The sequence below is a fragment of the Myotis yumanensis genome, unplaced genomic scaffold (genome assembly GCF_028538775.1).
Source record: "Myotis yumanensis isolate MYYU_CA2020_CCGP unplaced genomic scaffold, mMyoYum1.0.hap1 SCAF_11, whole genome shotgun sequence".
Lineage (NCBI taxonomy): Eukaryota > Metazoa > Chordata > Mammalia > Chiroptera > Vespertilionidae > Myotis > Myotis yumanensis.
This window is the reverse complement of record NW_027223762.1, coordinates 43,505,022-43,523,086: the sequence shown is the minus strand read 5'-3', so window position 1 is coordinate 43,523,086 and position 18,065 is coordinate 43,505,022. Positions and strand designations below refer to the sequence as shown.

Below are 18,065 nucleotides of genomic sequence, written 5' to 3'. Positions count from 1 at the left end.
GGGTTTTTTAATTCATAAACTTTATTTCAAAAACTTAAAAAATTTATTTCACATTTTTAAAAGTAATGTGTGTGTAGTTCACAAAAGTCAAACAGTACTAAAACATTTGTAAGGAAAAACAGTGTGCTGCACATCATCCCTCTTCAGTTCCCATCCCTATTCCCCAGAAGCAAATACATTTAGCTGTCTCTTCAGATAGAAATCTATATTTCAAACTAACATGTTTATCTATACTGCTATTTCTCAACTAATTCTTTTGTGTTATCTATTATGGTAGTTGAGAATCCAGCTCTTATATCCACCCCCATAAACATGCTTCTCTCCCCAGCTCTCCTCACCTCCCAAGATAGTTATCATGGTTTGGGAGTCTATGGATATGCAGTATTTACATAATTTTATAAATAACATTTACTGTAGAGTCAAGTTGGTTGTATCATGACTATGTTTTCCGTTTTTTAAACTTTATGTTTTATTTGCAGTTAATGGTTGACTCTTTTTTCCTTATTAGCATAGTTTTCTTTGTCCCATCTCTCATTCTCACTACACCCTCTAGGGCAGCATTTCTCAACCTGTGGGTCGCAACTCCTTTGGGGGTCGAACGACCCTTTCACAGGGGTCGCCTAAAACCATCGGAAAACACATATATAATTACATATTGTCTTGTGATTAATAACTATGCTTTAATTATGTTCAATTTGTAACAATAAAATTGGGGGTCACCACAACATGAGGAACTGTATTAAAGGGTCGCGGCATTAGGAAGGTTGAGAACCACTGCTCTAGGGGTATGTTCAGTGCCTCCTTTCAATCCTGAAGACTCCAGCTCTTCAGTTCTATTTTTCCCTTGAACATGTCCTTCCTGGGCCCACCTCCCTCCAGCTCTGGGCCTTCCTTTTGGTGTTTGTACACTTCCATTTTGGTGGAATACCTCTTCCAGTAGCTTCCTGGGGTGGGGGGGGTGGGGGGGGGAGGGAAGAAAATTTTGAGTACTTTTATTTCTGAAAAATTGTGACTCTGCACTCAGCCTTAATTGACAGTTTGGCTGAGGAGAAAATTCTAGCATGACAATCATTCTCCTTCAGAATTTTGAAGACATCACTTTGTTGTCTTCCAGCTTCCAGGATAGCGGTTGAAAAATCCATGCTGTTTTATTCCCGATTCTTTGCAAGTGACCTCTTTTCACTCCTTGGAATGTTTAGGGCCTTCTCTTTATCTATACAATTTATTTCTGAAATTCCACAATGCCTCTTTTTTAAAATTCATGATTCAGGATTCCTGGTGACTCCTTTAAGTCTGAATATTCCTCTTTTTCTATTCTGGCAAATTTTCTCAGCCTGTTTATTTAATAATTTCTTCTCATTCTTAATCTCCTATCAGCAAATATTTCACATCTTAGATAAACACTCAGAATTCAATTTCCGTGAGCTCTTTGACTGGCTTTATTTGTTTATTTATTTATTTATAGATATATTTTTATTGATTTCAGAGAGGAAGGGAGAGGGAGAAAGAGATAGAACATCAATGATGAGAGAGAATCATCGATCTGCTGCCTCCTGCATGTCCCCCACTGGGGATTGAGCCCGCAACCCGGGCATGTGCTCTGAACAGGAATCGAACTGTTACCTCTGAGTTCATAGGTCGACGCTCAACCACTAAACCACGCCGGCTAGACTATTTATTTATTTTTTAATATAATCCTCTTCCTGTTTGTGAATATAGTATTATGTTATGTCTCCGTATTCTGGGAGCCAAGGAGGGGAAGGAAGCTGGGGTCCCAAAACTCTCTGCAGACTTTCACTAATCTCCCTGCATTAAGCCACACCTACTCCCACCTTCCACTGTGCTGGTGTTCCCAACTTTGGAGTCACTATACTTCAGTTTCTCCAGAAGGCTGGTAACCTTCAGCATCTGCTAGCGATGCAGGTGGGGGCGGTAAGAGTCACCTTGCTGTGCGGTGAAGGTCTGGGTTATTCCAAGTTTGAGGACAGACTTTCGATTGATCCTTGTGATTAGCCCTTTTTTCCTGTGGTCCCTGGTCCCTTTGAGTTCTTAGCTTTGCTGGTATCCTTGGGGTGATGGCTGGCTCCTTAGGCATGCCCTCTTCAGGCATTAAGGGGATGTCTTCCTCCTCTCTGCTGGGTCAGTTACTGAAACTCTACTCATCTTCCACCCAAACACATGTTGCTGTCCCTCCTCTGCTGCTGTCTTCTCTTCCATTATTTGGGTAATGATGTGCGCACTGCCCCTCCCTTCCTCTAACACCTTCAGGCGCAAGCCCACGCTGAGGCTCTGTGCTGCCACCCGACACACCAGGGCCTGGCAGGGTGTCCCGGGGCAGGCGGCTTGGCCATCAGCCCTCTCATTCCAGTGCATGTCAGTGCGCCTTTAGGGAGCACCTACAGGCCAGGCTTGGTGCCAGGGCCTGGGGGAGAGATCAGGGAAGACGCTGGAGCAGGGTCTTGCTTCATGGACTCCCCAGAATCTAGGCAACAACAGTGAAAACACGATACTGTGGGAGAGCAGAGGAAGGAGGGACCCAGACGGGCTTCTGGAAGAGATTTCTGTCTGGAGATGTGAGGGGTGAGAAGGGGCTGTGGAGAGAAGGCGCTGATAGGAAGCAGTGCAGATGAGGGAGCACATGGTGAGTACAGGGAAAGCAGCCCTGAGGAAGTGGTAGGATGTGCTCCACCCGGCCCAGCTACGAAGGGCATGTGCATGGCGGACGCAGCACCTTGGCCAGGTGTCCTTGTGCAGGGCTGTGAGGGTGACGGAGACGGTGCCGTGCTTGGCTGGGCAGGGGCAACCTCAGGCATCTGAGCTGAGTTGGGGGCCGCGGTCAGCAGGGAGGGCAGGCCTCCATCTCCTCATTCCTAGCCCAGAACTTCTTCCCGGCCATGGGTCCCGGGGAGCCTGGTGGCATGTCCTGGCAGCTCCTCTCCAGTCCTGGGCCTCCTTGTTTTCTGTCCTGAAAGCCCCCATGTACCCCCAGGGATGGGGGCAGGGGAGGCAGGGGCTTCTGGCACCGGCTGTGCTTCCCTTTCTGGCTCATGTCGGTGAGGCCTGCAGTGTCCCTCTGCTGGCTCGCTGGCCCAGCGTTCCACCGGTGGACCTGCCCCTAATAAGCAGATCCTCCCTCTCCCTCTCTTCCCATCCTCCCAGGGCATCAGGACTGGGCTCTGGGGCAGCCCTCACACTGCTTCTTCCTTCCCTGGACCTCCGTTTGCAAAGCCACACCTGCCTCTGGCCTCTATAGACACAGGAACGAGGGGACAGGTGATGACATTTCAGCTCAGGATTTGGGCAAACCTCAGCAATCTGGGATGAAGGACAGTCCTGTTCCTGGTCCTGGCTGGCCCTGCTCAAGCATCACTTCTGTGGCCTCTGAGAGGCCCAGGTGGTTCTTCATCTCAGTCTGGACAGTGGCCTCAGCTCCCAGGCGCTGGCCCTGCTCTGATGTCCTTCTGCAGGCGTGAGGGTCAGAAGCCTGTGCCTGTGTCCTGATACCTGCGGGCCTGTCCTGATGGCACGGACAGCACTGGGCACCTGCGTGCCAGCTTGTTATGTAACCTGCCCTCCAGTTACAGCACCTCGCCCGTGGGCATACCCTGGTAGATGGACGGTTTGTTCACACCCGATGGGCCTTAGTTTGGTTGTCTGTTAGTGAGGGTTGGTATCTCCTCCCAAGACTGTTAACTTGTTTTTTTTAATCCTTACCTGAGGATATGTGTGTGTGTGTTTTTAAAGTGACTTTAGAGAGAGAGAGGAAGAGAAAGAGAGAAAAAGAGAGGGTGGGGTGGGGGGGGGAACATGGATATGAGAGAAACAGTGATCAGTTGCCTTCCGTACATGCCCAGACCAGAATCAAACCAGCAACCTAGGTATGTGTGCCGACCGGTAATTGAACCCACAACCTTTTGGTGTATGGGATGTCACTCCAACCAACTGAGCTACCCGGCCAGGGTGACTGTTAACTTGTTAAAAGTTTGCTACACCATGAATAATTAGTCCTGAGGATAAAAATAATTATAATTTACCCTTTGGGCTTAACAGGTGGAATTTGGTATGCCAGGAACCCTAATAAGGACTGTAGCTATCAATTAAACAACGAAGCCATAGATGAGAGCGACAACGTAAGTACAGGCAGTGAGGTTTCTGGGGCACGGCCCTGCTGTGTGCACTTTATGTGCTGGGTGGTTTGACATGGATGCAGATGGGTGTGGTTAAATATGGAAGGACCCCCCCCCCCCGCACCCCCCCCCCCCATGGTAATGAGCCAGCACTCACTGCGTGCCAACCAAGTGCCAGGCACCATGCCAAGTACTAGCACTTGACATGTATTACCTCCATTAGTCTTTACAGGAACCCTGCTGGGTGGGTACCTATATTAACTCCATTTTGCAGGCAAGAAAACTGAGGCTCAGAGAGGTTGAATTACTTACTTGAGGTCACACAGCCAGTATGTGGTGGGACAGGGATCTGACACTGGGCCTGGGAGACCCAATGCCTGTCTTTCCCACTATCTGCAGGTGGCTTTGGAAGGGAAGGCGATACTCTGTGGAGCAGAATAATGTACACAAACATGGGGCAGAGGAGTGAAGGGGGCTGTGTCAGAGGAGCTTGTGAAGGTCTGGAAGCCCAGTTAAACCTGTGTGGTCTGGGCATCTGCTGGTTGTCCAATATGCAAAAGGTAGCTGGGCACCGAGGGGGAAACTGACACATGCCCTGGTTCCAGCTCCCAGCACAGGTGAGGCCACCACACAAGTGGGTGGCTAGCGGCCAGGCTGGTGGCTGAGCCGCGTGGAGTTAATGCTAAGGTAGGTGGGCGTTCATCGGCGAGAGAATCCTGAACATGCAGGTGATCGGAAAGGCTTTGTGGAGGAAGAGTACAAGTGGGCCCTGAGGGTAGATCGAATGTAGAATAGAGAGAGAGAGAGACCCAAGGCAGTGGGAGGATGTTCCCTGTAAGTCAGACAAAATCTGAGAAGTAGAGAGAGAGAGAAACAGAGAGAGAGGCAGAGAGAAAGAGAGAGAGAGAGAGAGAGGCAGAGAGAGGTCAGAGAGGGAGGAACAGGGAGAAAAGATGGGATTAGAGAGAGAGCTGGAGAGGAAGTTGGGAAGTGACAGGGCAGAGGGTGAGAATCTGTCCTGTAACTTCCGGGCCGAGAGATGCTGAGTGTGTCCAGTGGGGCAAGAGGGAGCTGCCGGGAGCGGTTGAGCAAGGGAGCAGCATGACAGCGCGTGGTGGGGGAGCATTCTGGTGGGCGCCCGGTGAATGGGGCAGGAGCCCGCCTGAAGCTGCTGGAGCGGCCAGGAGGGGGGTGAGCAGGTCTCTGGAGCCGTTGCCGGCTTCTGCGTGGTGGTGCTTGTCTCTCATCCCATGTTCCTCAGGGGCTGGGAACCAGCCACCTTTATTAAGTGCTTGCTCTGCACCCAGCAGAACGTATCACCCGCTTGGAGGCCCCGTGCAGGGTGGACTTCTGCCTGTAACCGACCAAGGCAGCTGGGACCTACGAGATCCTGCAAGGCTCCTCTGGCAGAGAGGAAAGGGGTCAGGGTGTCTGGGCTTTGCTGAAAATAGCAGAGAAAATACCGAGTGAAAATACTTGTGCCCAACATCTTCTCTGGGTGTCGGTAGGTTTGTCAGTGGCTGGAGGAAAGGAAGGCTTAGCTGACCTCCACCCCCTGACCCTGACCTCTGGCCTCAAGCTTCTGGGATGCTGATCAGCACCCTGCCCCTGGGGGCTGGCCCAGGCTGGCCCTTCCAGTCGGCACAGAACAGTCAGGTGGTCAGTACTAGTTGGAGCCTTTGCATACCGTGCTGGGTGTTGTATGGAGGCTGTGGCTGCGTCTCTGGCTGGGTCACTGCTGTGGCCTCCTGGGTGGTCTCCCACGCTCCCGGGGCCCCTCTGGGACCCAGACAGCAGTCAGAGCCGTCTATGAAAACATACATCGCTTGTTCCTCTGCTCCAGGGCTTCTCAGCCTCGGCATAATTGGCTTCTGGGGCCGGATAATTCTTCGTTGTGGGGCAGTCCAGTGCGCTCTAGGGTGTTTGGCTGGCTGTCCTATCTGCCGGAACAGTCTCTCCTACCGGGTATCTGCATGGATCACTCCCTCCTTCAAGTATTTTTTCCAGTGTCCCCTCAAGGAGAACTACCCTCACCACCTTACTATTGTCAGGGCCTAAACATCATCCTGTTTAAGACTCTGTCAGGGGAAAATAGTCTTTTCAAGTAGCCACTAGGGCCAGAAGCAAGACAAGAGGTGGAATCTTAGGGGGCCAGGGTGGAAGGGGGATCCAGGTGCCAGAGGTGCTTCAGGGGGGTGGAGGGAATGCAGCCCAGTGTGTCCCTCTTCCCTCTTCCACCTCAGCTCCAGCCTGGCCTTTCTCTTCATCCCTCTTCCCCATGCAAGAAGCGGTGCCCTGGCCATGTCATCATGTTCCGTGTCCCCTTCATGTGCCCCATCCTTCACCTTCTCCTTTTGTGTAGGCGCCGTTACAATAATTTAAAAATAAAACATCCATCCGTACTGCCCGTGCACACCCTGTTCTTTCTCATGTGACCTAGCGCACCCAGTCTTCTCGGCTATCAGAGAATTCACGTACTTATTATTTTTATTACTTACCGTCTGTTGGCACTAGCATTAAGCTCTATGAAAGCAGAGATATTTTTAATCTTTTTTGTTCACCGATGTGTTTTTAATTACCTAGATCAGTACCCAGCACATAATGGCTGCTCAATAAGTATACGTTGAACAAATGAATTTTCCTTAATCTTTGCAATATCCTTGAAAATAAGTATTCATATCCCCACATTACAAATGAGGAAATGGAGGCTCAAAAAGATTGAGTAAGTTGCCCCAAATTGCATGGCCAGCACGTGGGGAATCTGGAATTCAAATCCAGGTGTGACTCCGCGGCCATGCCTGTGTGGGGAACTCGTGGCTGCAGCTGTGGGCCAAGCTGCAGGGCCAGGGGAACGTTCCTTCTCCTTTCGTGATTCTGTAGAACTGGGGGTGGCTGCACCCCACATAGACTGGCATAGGTACATAGTACCTGGGAGTAACCATGGCAACAGAATTAATGGTAAGGAATAATGGGATTGGCCCAAACGATAAGTTAGAAGATCTTTAAAATGTTAGTTTATGGAAGCAGCCTTTGCCTTGCAGAAGGATCCCCTTCAGGCTCCGTTTAATTACCGTCTGGAGCTGTTTTAAATAGGCTCCGTCTTTGCTGCCTTCAGAGGCTTGGAGAAGCAGCTTGGAAGGAGGCAGAGGGGAAGGGGAGCAAGCAAACTGGGGGTGGGGCCTGGGCAGTCAGCGCCTCCATCTGCGGTCTGGGGTCTGGTGCCGGGGACGTGCCCTGCTCTGCCCCTAGGAGGCAGGGCTTCTCCTTCCGAGGCTTGTTAGGGGCCCGCCTGCCCTCTGCCCCTCCCTTGGTTTCAACCTCTCAACCTATTACATGGGGAGGTTCAGGTGGCAGCTCAGCTCAGACTCAGGCCATTTCTGAAACCAGCAAACGTCTGCATTGTTCCAGCAACCTCTCACCAAGATGGCTTCCACACCCCCCTCTGTCCTCACCCTCCAAGTTAAAAATCAAGCCGGGTCCAAATTCTCAGAACCACAGGGGCTGTTGCTGCAGCCCGTCAGTTCCAAAGGGTCAGGGCTGCGTATTTTTACCTTCGGTCATGGGCACCGAGGGAAATGGGCTGAGCCCAAAGGAGACGGGTCACACCCAGAGTTATAGTTTAGAGCGGAGCTGCTTCCGCGGGCTGCCGAGAAGACGCCGGGGGAGGGGGGGGGGGGGGGGGGGTGGGGGGGTGGGGGGGGGGGAGGGGGTGGGGGGAAGGTGGGGGGGGCGGGAGGGGGAGTCTCCCTGTCCTAGATTCTCAGTGTGGAGGGACCATTCACAGTATCTCTTTTGGACTCACGTTCAATGCTTTACATTCCATCTGTAACCTGCTGGCAGGACTGGCTCATGAAACTACAAGCTAGTGACCAGCTCTTGGCTTCTGGGTGATTCCTGCTGCTATTTCTGCATCCAGCATCCGACACATGGGTCCAGCAGGTCCCAGGGAAAAGCCCAGGCCTGGGAGTCAGGCCCAAGCCCTTGTCCTGCTCTCTCTATAAACTGGGTCTGGCATCATCCGACAGGAAGGGGTCCTGGAGAGACTTGCTTCCGCTTCCTGCCCCTTCTCCTGCCTGATTAATTGAAACACAGTGTAAGTCTAAGGCAGCGGTTCTCAACCTGTGGGTCAAGACCCCTTTGGGGGTCGAATGACCCTTTCACAGGGGTCGCCTAAGACCGTTGGAAAACACATATATAATTACATATTGTTTTTGTGATTAATCACTATGCTTCAATTATGTTCAATTTGTAACAATGAAATTGGGGGTCACCACAACATGAGGACTGTATTAAAGGGTCTCGGCATTAGGAAGGTTGAGAACCACTGGAAGGTGTGTGGTGACTTGCACAGGAAGGCCATGTAAGTTAGTGGCTGAGCCAGGGCCAAAATCTGTGAGCCTGGCTAGTGTTGCTACAGGCTGGAGATGGGGTGAGCCTGCTCGTTCAGGTCAGGGCCAGGAATTTTAGTTTAAAGGGGAGAGGCCCCTCCCACCTCCCCGAAAAGCCCCCTGAGGCGGGAGCATTACCAAACGTCACAAGAAGAGCCTCAAGCACTATCTTAGCTTTGATTTCTTCCTCCCGCCTCGGGAAATGAGTATCTGTTATCATGGGAGGCAGTTTCCTCTGACCCCACATGGGTTATCTTAGTTAGGGTTATACTAACTGCTGTAACAATAGATCCCAGAAGGCACCAGCTCAAACAACACAGAAGTTTATTTCTCGCCCATGTGACAGTTTAAGGTCCAGGTGGGCAGGTGGCTCTGCCCCACAGGATCACTCAGGGCCCAGGCTCCTTCCATCATGCTTGGCCACCATCTCCTTGGGGTGTCCTCTGCATGGTTCAGGCTGGGCTGCAGCCACATCCTGGCTCCGGCTCACAGGAAGGGGACAGAAAGCACGGAATGGGAGGCCCTGGTTAGGGAAAAGCACCTCTCACTTCCCATCCGATGCCACTGGGGGACTCAGTCACATGGATAAGCTTAACTGCAAAGGAAGCTGGGAGATATAATACAGCAATTCAGCCACCTGCCCTGCAAAGGAGGCTGGGAAATTCAGTGCAGCAGGTCAGCTCCCTGCCCAACACTGTTCTATGACTACAAAAGAAGGGAACATAGACTTTTGTCGGACAATAAACAGTTTGTGCCATAGAGGTCAATAAAGAGCTTAGGTGTTGTGTACCCTATACAGTGGGGCCTTGACTTATGAGTTTAATTCATTCCAAGACCGAGCTCGTTAAGGAGCTTGTTAACTCAAATTACTCTATCAACTCAATGCAAAAAATCGGCCAAGAGACAGCTGGTATTTCAAAAAACTCGTTAGTTGGGATACTCGTAAGTCAAGGCCGCCCTGTAACTATTTTTTCACGGTTGCTCTTAACATTTCTTTTTTAAAGAATAGATGTTTTATTGATTTTTTACAGAGAGGAAGGGAGAGGGATAGAGAGAAACATCGAGGAGAGAGAAACATCGATCAGCTGCCTCCTGCACACCCCCTACTGGGGATGTGCCCACAACCAAGGTACATGCCCTTGACCGGAATTGAACCTGGGACCCTTCAGTCCGCAGGCCAACGCTCTATCCACTGAGCCAAACCGGTTAGGGCTTAACATTTCTTAGCAATTCTTTTTTTGAACAAGTAACATATGAACAAGCTACCGAATTCTAAAGATGTAAAAAACAGAGACTAAAAAACAAGTTTCCCTTTCCCTTTCCCTGCCCCCCAGTTGCCCCCTGCCTCTCCCTAGAGTAACCATTAGTTTCCCTGTATCCTGCAGAAATATCTGAACACATTTATCCTTTCTCTTAAAATGCTAATGATATAATAGTGACAACTCCAGGGAAATTCTCCAGAGCATGGTTGTCACAGTGAAAGATGGGACAGACACAAAGGACAAACATTGTATGATCCCACGGGTAGGGAACATCTTGAGCGATCAAATTCACAGAGACAGAAAGATGGTGGCTGCCAGGAGGTGGGGAAGGAGGACAGGGCCGGGGGGAGCGGGGAGATGGGGGTTGGTACTTACTGGGTACAGAGTTCAGTTGGGAAAGATGAAGAAGTTCTGGAGATGGATGCTGGTGATGGTGTACAATAGTGTGAATGCACCTAACGCCATAGAGCTGCCACTTTAAAGTGGCTAAAATGGTAAGTTTCACATTATGTATATTTTACCACAATAAGAAAGACTGAAAATAGGCTAAAAGTCCACTCATAGGGCACAGTAGAATATGCAATGCATTCATTCAAGGTTTCTATTAGGAAAAATGAGGTGCTCTCTGTGCACTGATGTAGGAAGATCTCCTCAATAATTTATTTATTTATTTTCTAAATATATATATATATATAAATTTCAGAGAGGAAGGGAGAGGGAGAGAGAATCATTGACCAGCTACCTCCTGCACATTCTCCGCTGGTGATCGAGCCAGCAAACCAGGCATGTACCCTGACCAGGAATCCTGGTTCATAGGTTGATGCTCAACCACTGAGCCACGCCAGCCGGGCTCCACAGTATTTTAGATGCCCCGAGGGCAGAACGGTGTGCACGGGCGTGCTAGCGTTAGAATCTGGGGGATGTGGGGATGAAGAGCGGGGCCTCTGGAATCACACAGCTTGGGTTCAGATCTCAGTGCTTCTGCGGGAAAGTGCTCAGCAAAATAGGAAGCGTGGACTGACCTATCCTGTGAGACTTACACGGCCCATATCGGTGCCACTGGCCTGCCCGGGCCTCGTGTGTGGTGGTGTCACTTTGGGGGAGGGAGGAAGGGACAGGCGTGTGAGCTCTGGGTTCCCGGCCTTGCCTGCTGACAGCCCTGCTGGACTTCTGCCTTTGCTGCCAAGCCAGCACCTGCCTGACTTTCCATTGCTGCCCTTGGGTGGAGGTAAAGGACAGTCCTTGAACCTGAGGGACACGATGTCGCCATGGGTTACCAGTGCTGCTTGGCGGGACTTCGGCGGGAGGAGCATCAGCTGCCGGGCTGCCAGGAGGCTCTGCGCCCTCAGGATGATGTCAGCCGGTTCTCTCCCTCCTCTCATGCCTCGGCCTGGCAGTCACGCTGGCCAGACCAGACATCATCTCCTCCAGGGCCCTGGAGAGAGGGAGGACGCGAGTCTGGAGGCCAGGAGGCCTGGGTGCCCATGTCCATCCAGCCACCAGGGACCCGAGGCTGCGTTACTTAGTCTCTGAGATGAGTTACGTTGTCTGAAAAGAACCTACCCACCTCACAGGCATGTTGCAGGCATAAGACAATAGACGTGAAGTTACTTTAAAATTAATTAAGTCATTAAACATGTTGCTCATTTGAATGACCGTCCCTCTGTTTTAGGCATTTATGGAGCATGTCCTATGGGCATGCAGTTTAGATATGCGTATCTCATTTAAACCTCTGTGTGAGTCAGGGTAAGCCAAGTGCTGTAACAAACAGGCCCCAGAGTTCGGGGGCTTATACAGTACGGTCCATTTCTCACTCATGTCAGAGTCCAGCGCAGCTCAGGGATTTGGCACATGACATTGTCCAGGGACCCAGCTCCTTCCCCTTCATAGTTTTACTGTCTTCCAGGGCCTCATAGTCCTCCCCTGGATTCTCTGCGGGAGGCTTTGGGGCCAGGCCTGGGCGTGGCAAACATCACAGGCCATAATCCAGCACCAGCTCACATGGGTGCCCCCCCACCCCCCTACGGTGGGGGAAGCTGGGCAGTGTAGGCTTAGCTGTCTGCCTGAAGGGAAGCTCAAACTGCTCAGGAGCATCCAGCCTCCGCTCTACCTTCACAACAGCCCATTTCACTGATGGAGAAACTGAGGCATGAAGGCGATGTAATGAGCCCAGGGCCACGCCTTCAGGAAGTGATTTGAACACAGGCCTGCCTGGTTCTAACACTGGCTCTTTACACTGTCCTCTGATGTTTTAGGCCAGTGTTTTCTGCCCAGGGTCTTCCTCAGAACCATGGGGAATTTTTTTCAAAGAACTGTACGAAGGAATTTTGAGGTTTTTTAAAAATAAAATTTTAATTTTAGAATAGCTTTAGATTTTCTGGGTGGCCGGCACTGTGGGAGATGCCGGACGGTGCTGAAAGACACACCTAAAATGGCCCTGGGACTTGGGGGTGCACTTCAGGAAGGCAAAGGAAGGTCAGCCTTTATCTTTTTTTTTTTTCATCTCTGCTGTATGCTCTCACTCACCTCCTTTGGCTGACACTGATTCTGCATTTGGTTTTTCTCTCTTCAGTCCCTTCTGTTCCGCAATTATTATTTTTCAAAACTCTACTGCCTCCAATCTTCCTGGAATAGCAGACAATCAAATATGTTTGAAATGTATCTAAAATAAGAGTAATTAGGCTGTGAATTAAGGCTTGAGGACTCTGCTGTGAGTATAATGCATAAGCTTTAATATATCAATTTTATAACTTCTATTTTTGCTACCCAGTAGCCTTCTGCAACTTCATTTATGTTCCAGGCAACAACACTGCCATGTAAAGGAAGCATAAGTGAACTGTTCTGTTACAAAACTAACCACCACTCCTGGCCGCATCTTACCTCTCACCTCCTACCCTTTTTGCTCCATTAAAAGTGCACGGGCCCTTGGTTTGCCACAATGTAAATGTTTATTTACCGGGTTTGCTTGCTTCTAACAGGCCCATTTTATCACATTTTAACATCTCTTAAATGGGATGAGTCTTTTTATTGATGGTGGTCTTGGCATTATGTCATTGTTTTCTTACTTAGCGGCACATAATAATGTCTTCGGATTAACGATGTCTTAGATTCAATGAAAGGCAGTATTTATATCATTTGAAGGAATTGACAGATTGTTCTGTTTCTCCAGCCTGTGCCTCATGCTGGTGCTGGAGAGAGACAACTTTTCCACTCATTTGAAAGCAACTTTCTTCTCCTTACCACCTCCTTATAATAACAACAATAGGAATAAGAATACCTACAACAGCAAGCAGTTAAAGGGCACTTACTATGTGCCCAGTGCTGCTCCAAGAACTTGGCATAGATTTTTTTCAACAATGTTAGAGGCACAGCTATTACTCCCATTTTACAGAAGAGGAATTGGGGCTCAGAGGTGGAAGTGGCAAAGCGGGGAGTCCCGGCAGTCTGCCTCGCTCTGAAAAAGTCATGTGAGGCTGCCTCTACCGATTCTGGGAGACAGTTGAAGGATCTCCATTTAAATCAGGCTTTTTACCTGGCCCTACTAGGAAGCTTTAGAAAAACGCTGGGAGAATTCTTAAAGCAACCTTACAGCAGCCAGGGTTGAGAACCCTTCGTTTAAATCAGTGGTTCTCAACCTGTGGGTCGCGACCCCTTTGGCGGTTGAACGACCCTTTCACAGGGGTCGCCTAAGACCATCCTGCATATCAGATATTTACATGACGATCCATAACAGTAGCAACATTACAGTTATGAAGTAGCAACGAAAATACTTTTATGGTTGGGTCACAGCAGAAGGAACTGTATTTAAAGGGCCAGAAGGTTGAGAACCACTGGCTTAAATGATCTGTGTGAGATCCCCTCACTCTGCTGTTCTGGGGCCCTGACGCCACACCCTCAGAGTAGCTGCCAGACCTGGGGGGGACCAGTACAGCCTGAGCCTCTTAAGCCCTTTGCAGCTAGATCTCTTGGTTAGAAATGTGACTTTGAGACCTTAAAGCAGTGGTTCTCAACCTTCTGGCCCTTTAAGTACAGTTCCTCATGCTGTGACCCAATCATAAAATTATTTTCGTTGCTACTTCATAACTGTAATGTTGCTACTGTTATGAATCGTCATGTAAATATCTGATATGCAGGATGGTCTTAGGCGACCCCTGTGAAAGGGTGGTTCGACCGCCAAAGGGGTCGCGACCCACAGGTTGAGAACTGCTGCCTTAAAGGGATATGTGCTTTAATTTTTTCTCCTCCCTCCCTCCCCCCTCTCTCTTCCTTCCTTCCAGCTCTGGAGTGCACAGAAAATCAAGCAGGTAATCCAATTTTGGCTTCTTTTCCTCCCCTCCCCTCCCCTCTCCTGGACCCTGCCCCCACCTGTCCCAGGGATTCTTTTGTTGTGGGCCCATCTTCTCCCCTCCCCCTTGTTCCTCGCCTTTTCCCAAAGCAAGTACCCAGGGCCTGAGTTTTTGAAGACTGGAGCTCACCTTCCCCTGGGCCCCTACGCTCCTTCCCTGTGATGCCTTCCCCACAGTCCTCATTACAGGCCTACTGTGTGCCAGGCACAGGGGTTCAGGGGGCCTGAGAGGTAGACCCAGTCCTGCCCTCCCTGTGTTCAGCTTGGAGCATTAGTCAGCGGATACGTGCTGTTTGGGGCGGTGTGTTAGCTTCCTCTTGCCCCAGTGGTGGGAAAGGACTGCCTGGCGAGAAGGCAGGACGCAGCCACTGGCCCTCGGAGTCATCCTGGGGGGAGGGGGGGGCTCTCCTTTCCCGCCCCCTTCCCTTCCTCTCCCTGTGCCCCCTCCCTCTCCCACCGTCACCTGTGCTCTGTTCCTTGCTCTTGCCAGGCTATTCTACACCCGGACACCAATGAGAAGATCTTCATGCCCTTTAGAATGTCAGGTGAGCCCCGGGACCTCTGCTTCCGCCCAGCTAGGGCCACTTACCGTGTCACAGCTCCAGCACCCGCTAGATGTGCCGGCCTGGGGCGGGGAGGGAGCCTGTGACATGCACATGTGCTATGCACATGGCCGCACTGGCACCTGCATGTTCACATGGACTCAACTGGGTAAGACTCTAGCCAGGCCTCAGAATCACTTATGGAGCTCTTTAAAAATGTGCCTTTTCTAAAAACAAAACAAAACAAGTGCCTTTTCTGCCTGAGCAGCTGGGGTGGAGTGGGGCCTCCGCAGGTTACTCCCAGGTTATTGGCAGCCTCCGGGGTAACACCCGCTGCAGGCGAACCTGCCTCCGAGGAGTCACTCCTCCCACCTGTGCACCCCTCTCTCCCTCCAGGTCCTGCTCCCCGCTCTGCCCTTCCAGGCAGTTAATCCCCAGACTAACTCGCTGGTCTCTGAACCTGCCATTAACCTGCCCTTCAGAAAGTCCGCACTACATGTGCCCTACTGGGCGCACAGCGATGGCAAATTCCATTCTGTGCAGACCAGTGGGCAGGGGCTGGGGGAGTAGCTGGAAGACGCCTGCCTCCCGGGAAGTCCCGTCCTGTGGCCACTAGAAGGCCGGTTCTGTGTGGTGAACCTCACAGCCCAGAAAGACTTGCGCACACACTGGGCTGGCGGGGTTACCCTGCCTGCAGTGCGGAGGGGCCACAGGTCTTGCCTGGAGTCAGACCCGACTCCTGGTGTACGACCCGAGGTACAGGGTGGGTGGCCCGGCTACTGGATGCCCCCTTGGGAAGTCCTCAGCGGCTGGAGGAAGGGTCTCTACCACTGGGTGTTCCCGGTCGGGTAGGTCAGCCAGGGTCCCCACCCCCAGAGAGCCTGACCTCATGGGGGGAGAGAATAAACAGCCACGTGACATCCTTGTGCAAATCGGGGCAATTGGTGCCAGGTGACCCCCTTGCCTTGCTGTGAGAAACTCCAAGGGAGCGAAGGCTGGGAGCACCTTCTAGCCATGGCTGTGGGTGCTCCCCAGTCCCTGCATGAGGCCCTAGCAGGCTCCCACCCTGAGCCTGGTTCCTCTTGTACTTCTCCCATCAAGATTTGGACCTCTCTCCAGAGAATGGGGGTAGAAGAACACTGGCTCATGTGCATGCGCAATGACGCGCCTGAGGATGCAAACCTTTGCTTTACATGTAGCTCAGATAGATAGAGGTTGGCTGCTATCCGGCTGCCAGCTGCCATAGTTAGAGGCTGGGGACAGGCCGCTGCTCGTTGACAGCGGTGGGGATGGTGGAGGGAGCCTTGCCATAGTCCAGGGCCATGAGCAGCGAGGAAACAGCACCCAGGCCCGGCGGGGCTTCACACCAGCTCTGTGCTGCTGTGTGAGGGTGTCTAGGAGGGCACCAGCTCTGGCTCTTAGAGGTGCACCTCTCAGGGGGGTAGGGGATGTCCTTTCTAGAAATGGTCTTGATGCCAGGGAGGGAAGGGTGCGTGCGAGAAAGAAGCTGAGGGATAGTCCAGGGCCTTTGTAGACATGGCAGTGTGTGCAGTGAGCGTGGCAGGGATGTTGGGCCTCAGGAGGGAAATGATGCGAGGAGCCCCCAGTGTTACTTCTGTGCAGACCAGTGGGCAGGGGGCTCGGGGAGTAGCTGGAAGACGCCCGCCTCCCGGGAAGTCCCGCCCTGTGGCCGCTAGACTTCAGGAACGGGTTGGGGAGGGGAATGAGAACTGTCCGGCTAACGGGGAACAGAGAGAGGGAGGCTGGGGGACACAGGGGTGCCCTCTGCTCTGGGGAGGACTGAGCTGGGAAAAGGTCTGGGGACTAGAGGTGCCTCTCCCCTAACGGACTTGCACCCCTTCATTGAGGCCACTGTCAAGACCAAGCCCAGAAGTCTCCTCTGATGTCTAAATTGAGAGGTCTGTGGGGTGGAGGGCGGGATTATGAGGCCTGACTCTTCTCTCTTCTCTCACAGGTTACATTCCTTTTGGGACACCAATTGTAAGTATTACCTTCAAAGGATTTTTTTCCCAAAATAATTTTTAATGTATAACTTTAGGTCATTGCTCATAACTATTTGACTGAGTTGTTGATTTAGGCTAAAATCCTGGAAGTGAATAACTGGCTAATACAGCACACATCTCTTCTTTATTCTCTTGGTGGTACTGTCAAGCGTCTTTCTGTTAGAAGGTGCACCCGTGTGACACGGAGCTCTGTTTGGGCCTTTATCCCTGCACATCTCCCGTCCTGCGTATTATCCTTAAGACACGCTCATTTGGTTACGGGGAAGTTCCCCCCAAACCTTGGGAAGTTGGAAAGTAAGGATGATTTCTGAAAACTAAGGTTTAACATTAACTCAGAAAGGATTCAGTCTTCATGTTGTTCAGTTTTAGATTCAGGGTTAAGTTTACTTTAAAAATTTTCTACATTAAAGTAAAACAAATTTACAGAGAGGCACAGTCATCATAAAGGTAAACACAGCTTGGTAAGTTTTCACAAAGTGAGCTCATCCAAGTAACATCACTTAGATAAAGACTTAGAGCAGCGGGCACCAACCTTTCGGACCTCATGGACCACCAGTGGTCTGCGGACCACCGGTTGGCGACCGCTGATTTAGAGCATCCGCAACATCTCAGAAACCTCTCCATCACTACGCCCACACCACAGGAAACCACCTTTCTGACTGTCTTCACTATATTCCCATTTGGCCTGCTATTGACCTTTACGGAAATGGAATCATCAGTATGTACTTTTTGGGGGCCTTTGTTTTCTTTTACTAAAAGCTGTTTGTGAGATGTGTCCATATTGCTATGTGTGGTATTAGTTTATTTTTCATTGCTGCATAATATTCCATTGTTATAACAACATTGACATTTCTTTATTCATCCTACTGTTGGTGAAAATTTGGGTTGTTTCCAATTTGGAGTTCACAACCAAACAGTGCTGCTTTGAATATGATTGTACAAATCATATATATATATATATGTATATATATATATTCTCATTTATCTTTAATTACACCTGAAAGGCTAAAGCGATGAGAACTAAATGCAGTGTGTGATCCTAGAAGGATTGGGGCACGGGTGTGTGTAAAATGGTATTACAGTCTCATAAAGTTAAACATGCACTTACAGTGTGAGCCAACAATCCTAATTTTAGGTATTTACCTCAAGAGAAATGAATGCACACGTTCACCCAGAGATCTGTATGTGAATGCTTGTAGTAGCTTTCTTCGTATTAGCCTAAAACTGGAAACAGACAAGAAGGACCAACAAATGTTAAGGCCACTGGGTGAAAGCCTGATTGGAAACAGGATATTCACCTAGTCTCAAAGTTTCCTATATACTTCATATATGTTATTCCTTCTGTGCTTAATAGTTGGTAACCTCCTGTAAATAAGA

The 18,065-nt window shown here is 50.4% G+C and overlaps 1 protein-coding gene across 4 annotated transcripts in view; it reads left to right on the top strand.

Annotated features, from left to right (window-relative positions):
- The window catches only part of SFXN5 (sideroflexin 5), a 104,044-nt gene that overhangs the window by 19,826 nt on the left and 66,153 nt on the right, over positions 1-18,065 (top strand). For 3 of the 4 annotated variants that reach the window (XM_070429470.1, XM_070429467.1, XM_070429469.1), the window contains exons 4-6: positions 14,055-14,081; positions 14,613-14,667; positions 16,640-16,665. In XM_070429470.1, the coding sequence (XP_070285571.1) occupies positions 14,055-14,081; positions 14,613-14,667; positions 16,640-16,665 (108 nt within the window). Of the gene's footprint in view, positions 1-4,034; positions 4,131-14,054; positions 14,082-14,612; positions 14,668-16,639; positions 16,666-18,065 lie in introns of those variants that run through there. The other variant, XM_070429468.1, reaches the window with a different exon arrangement.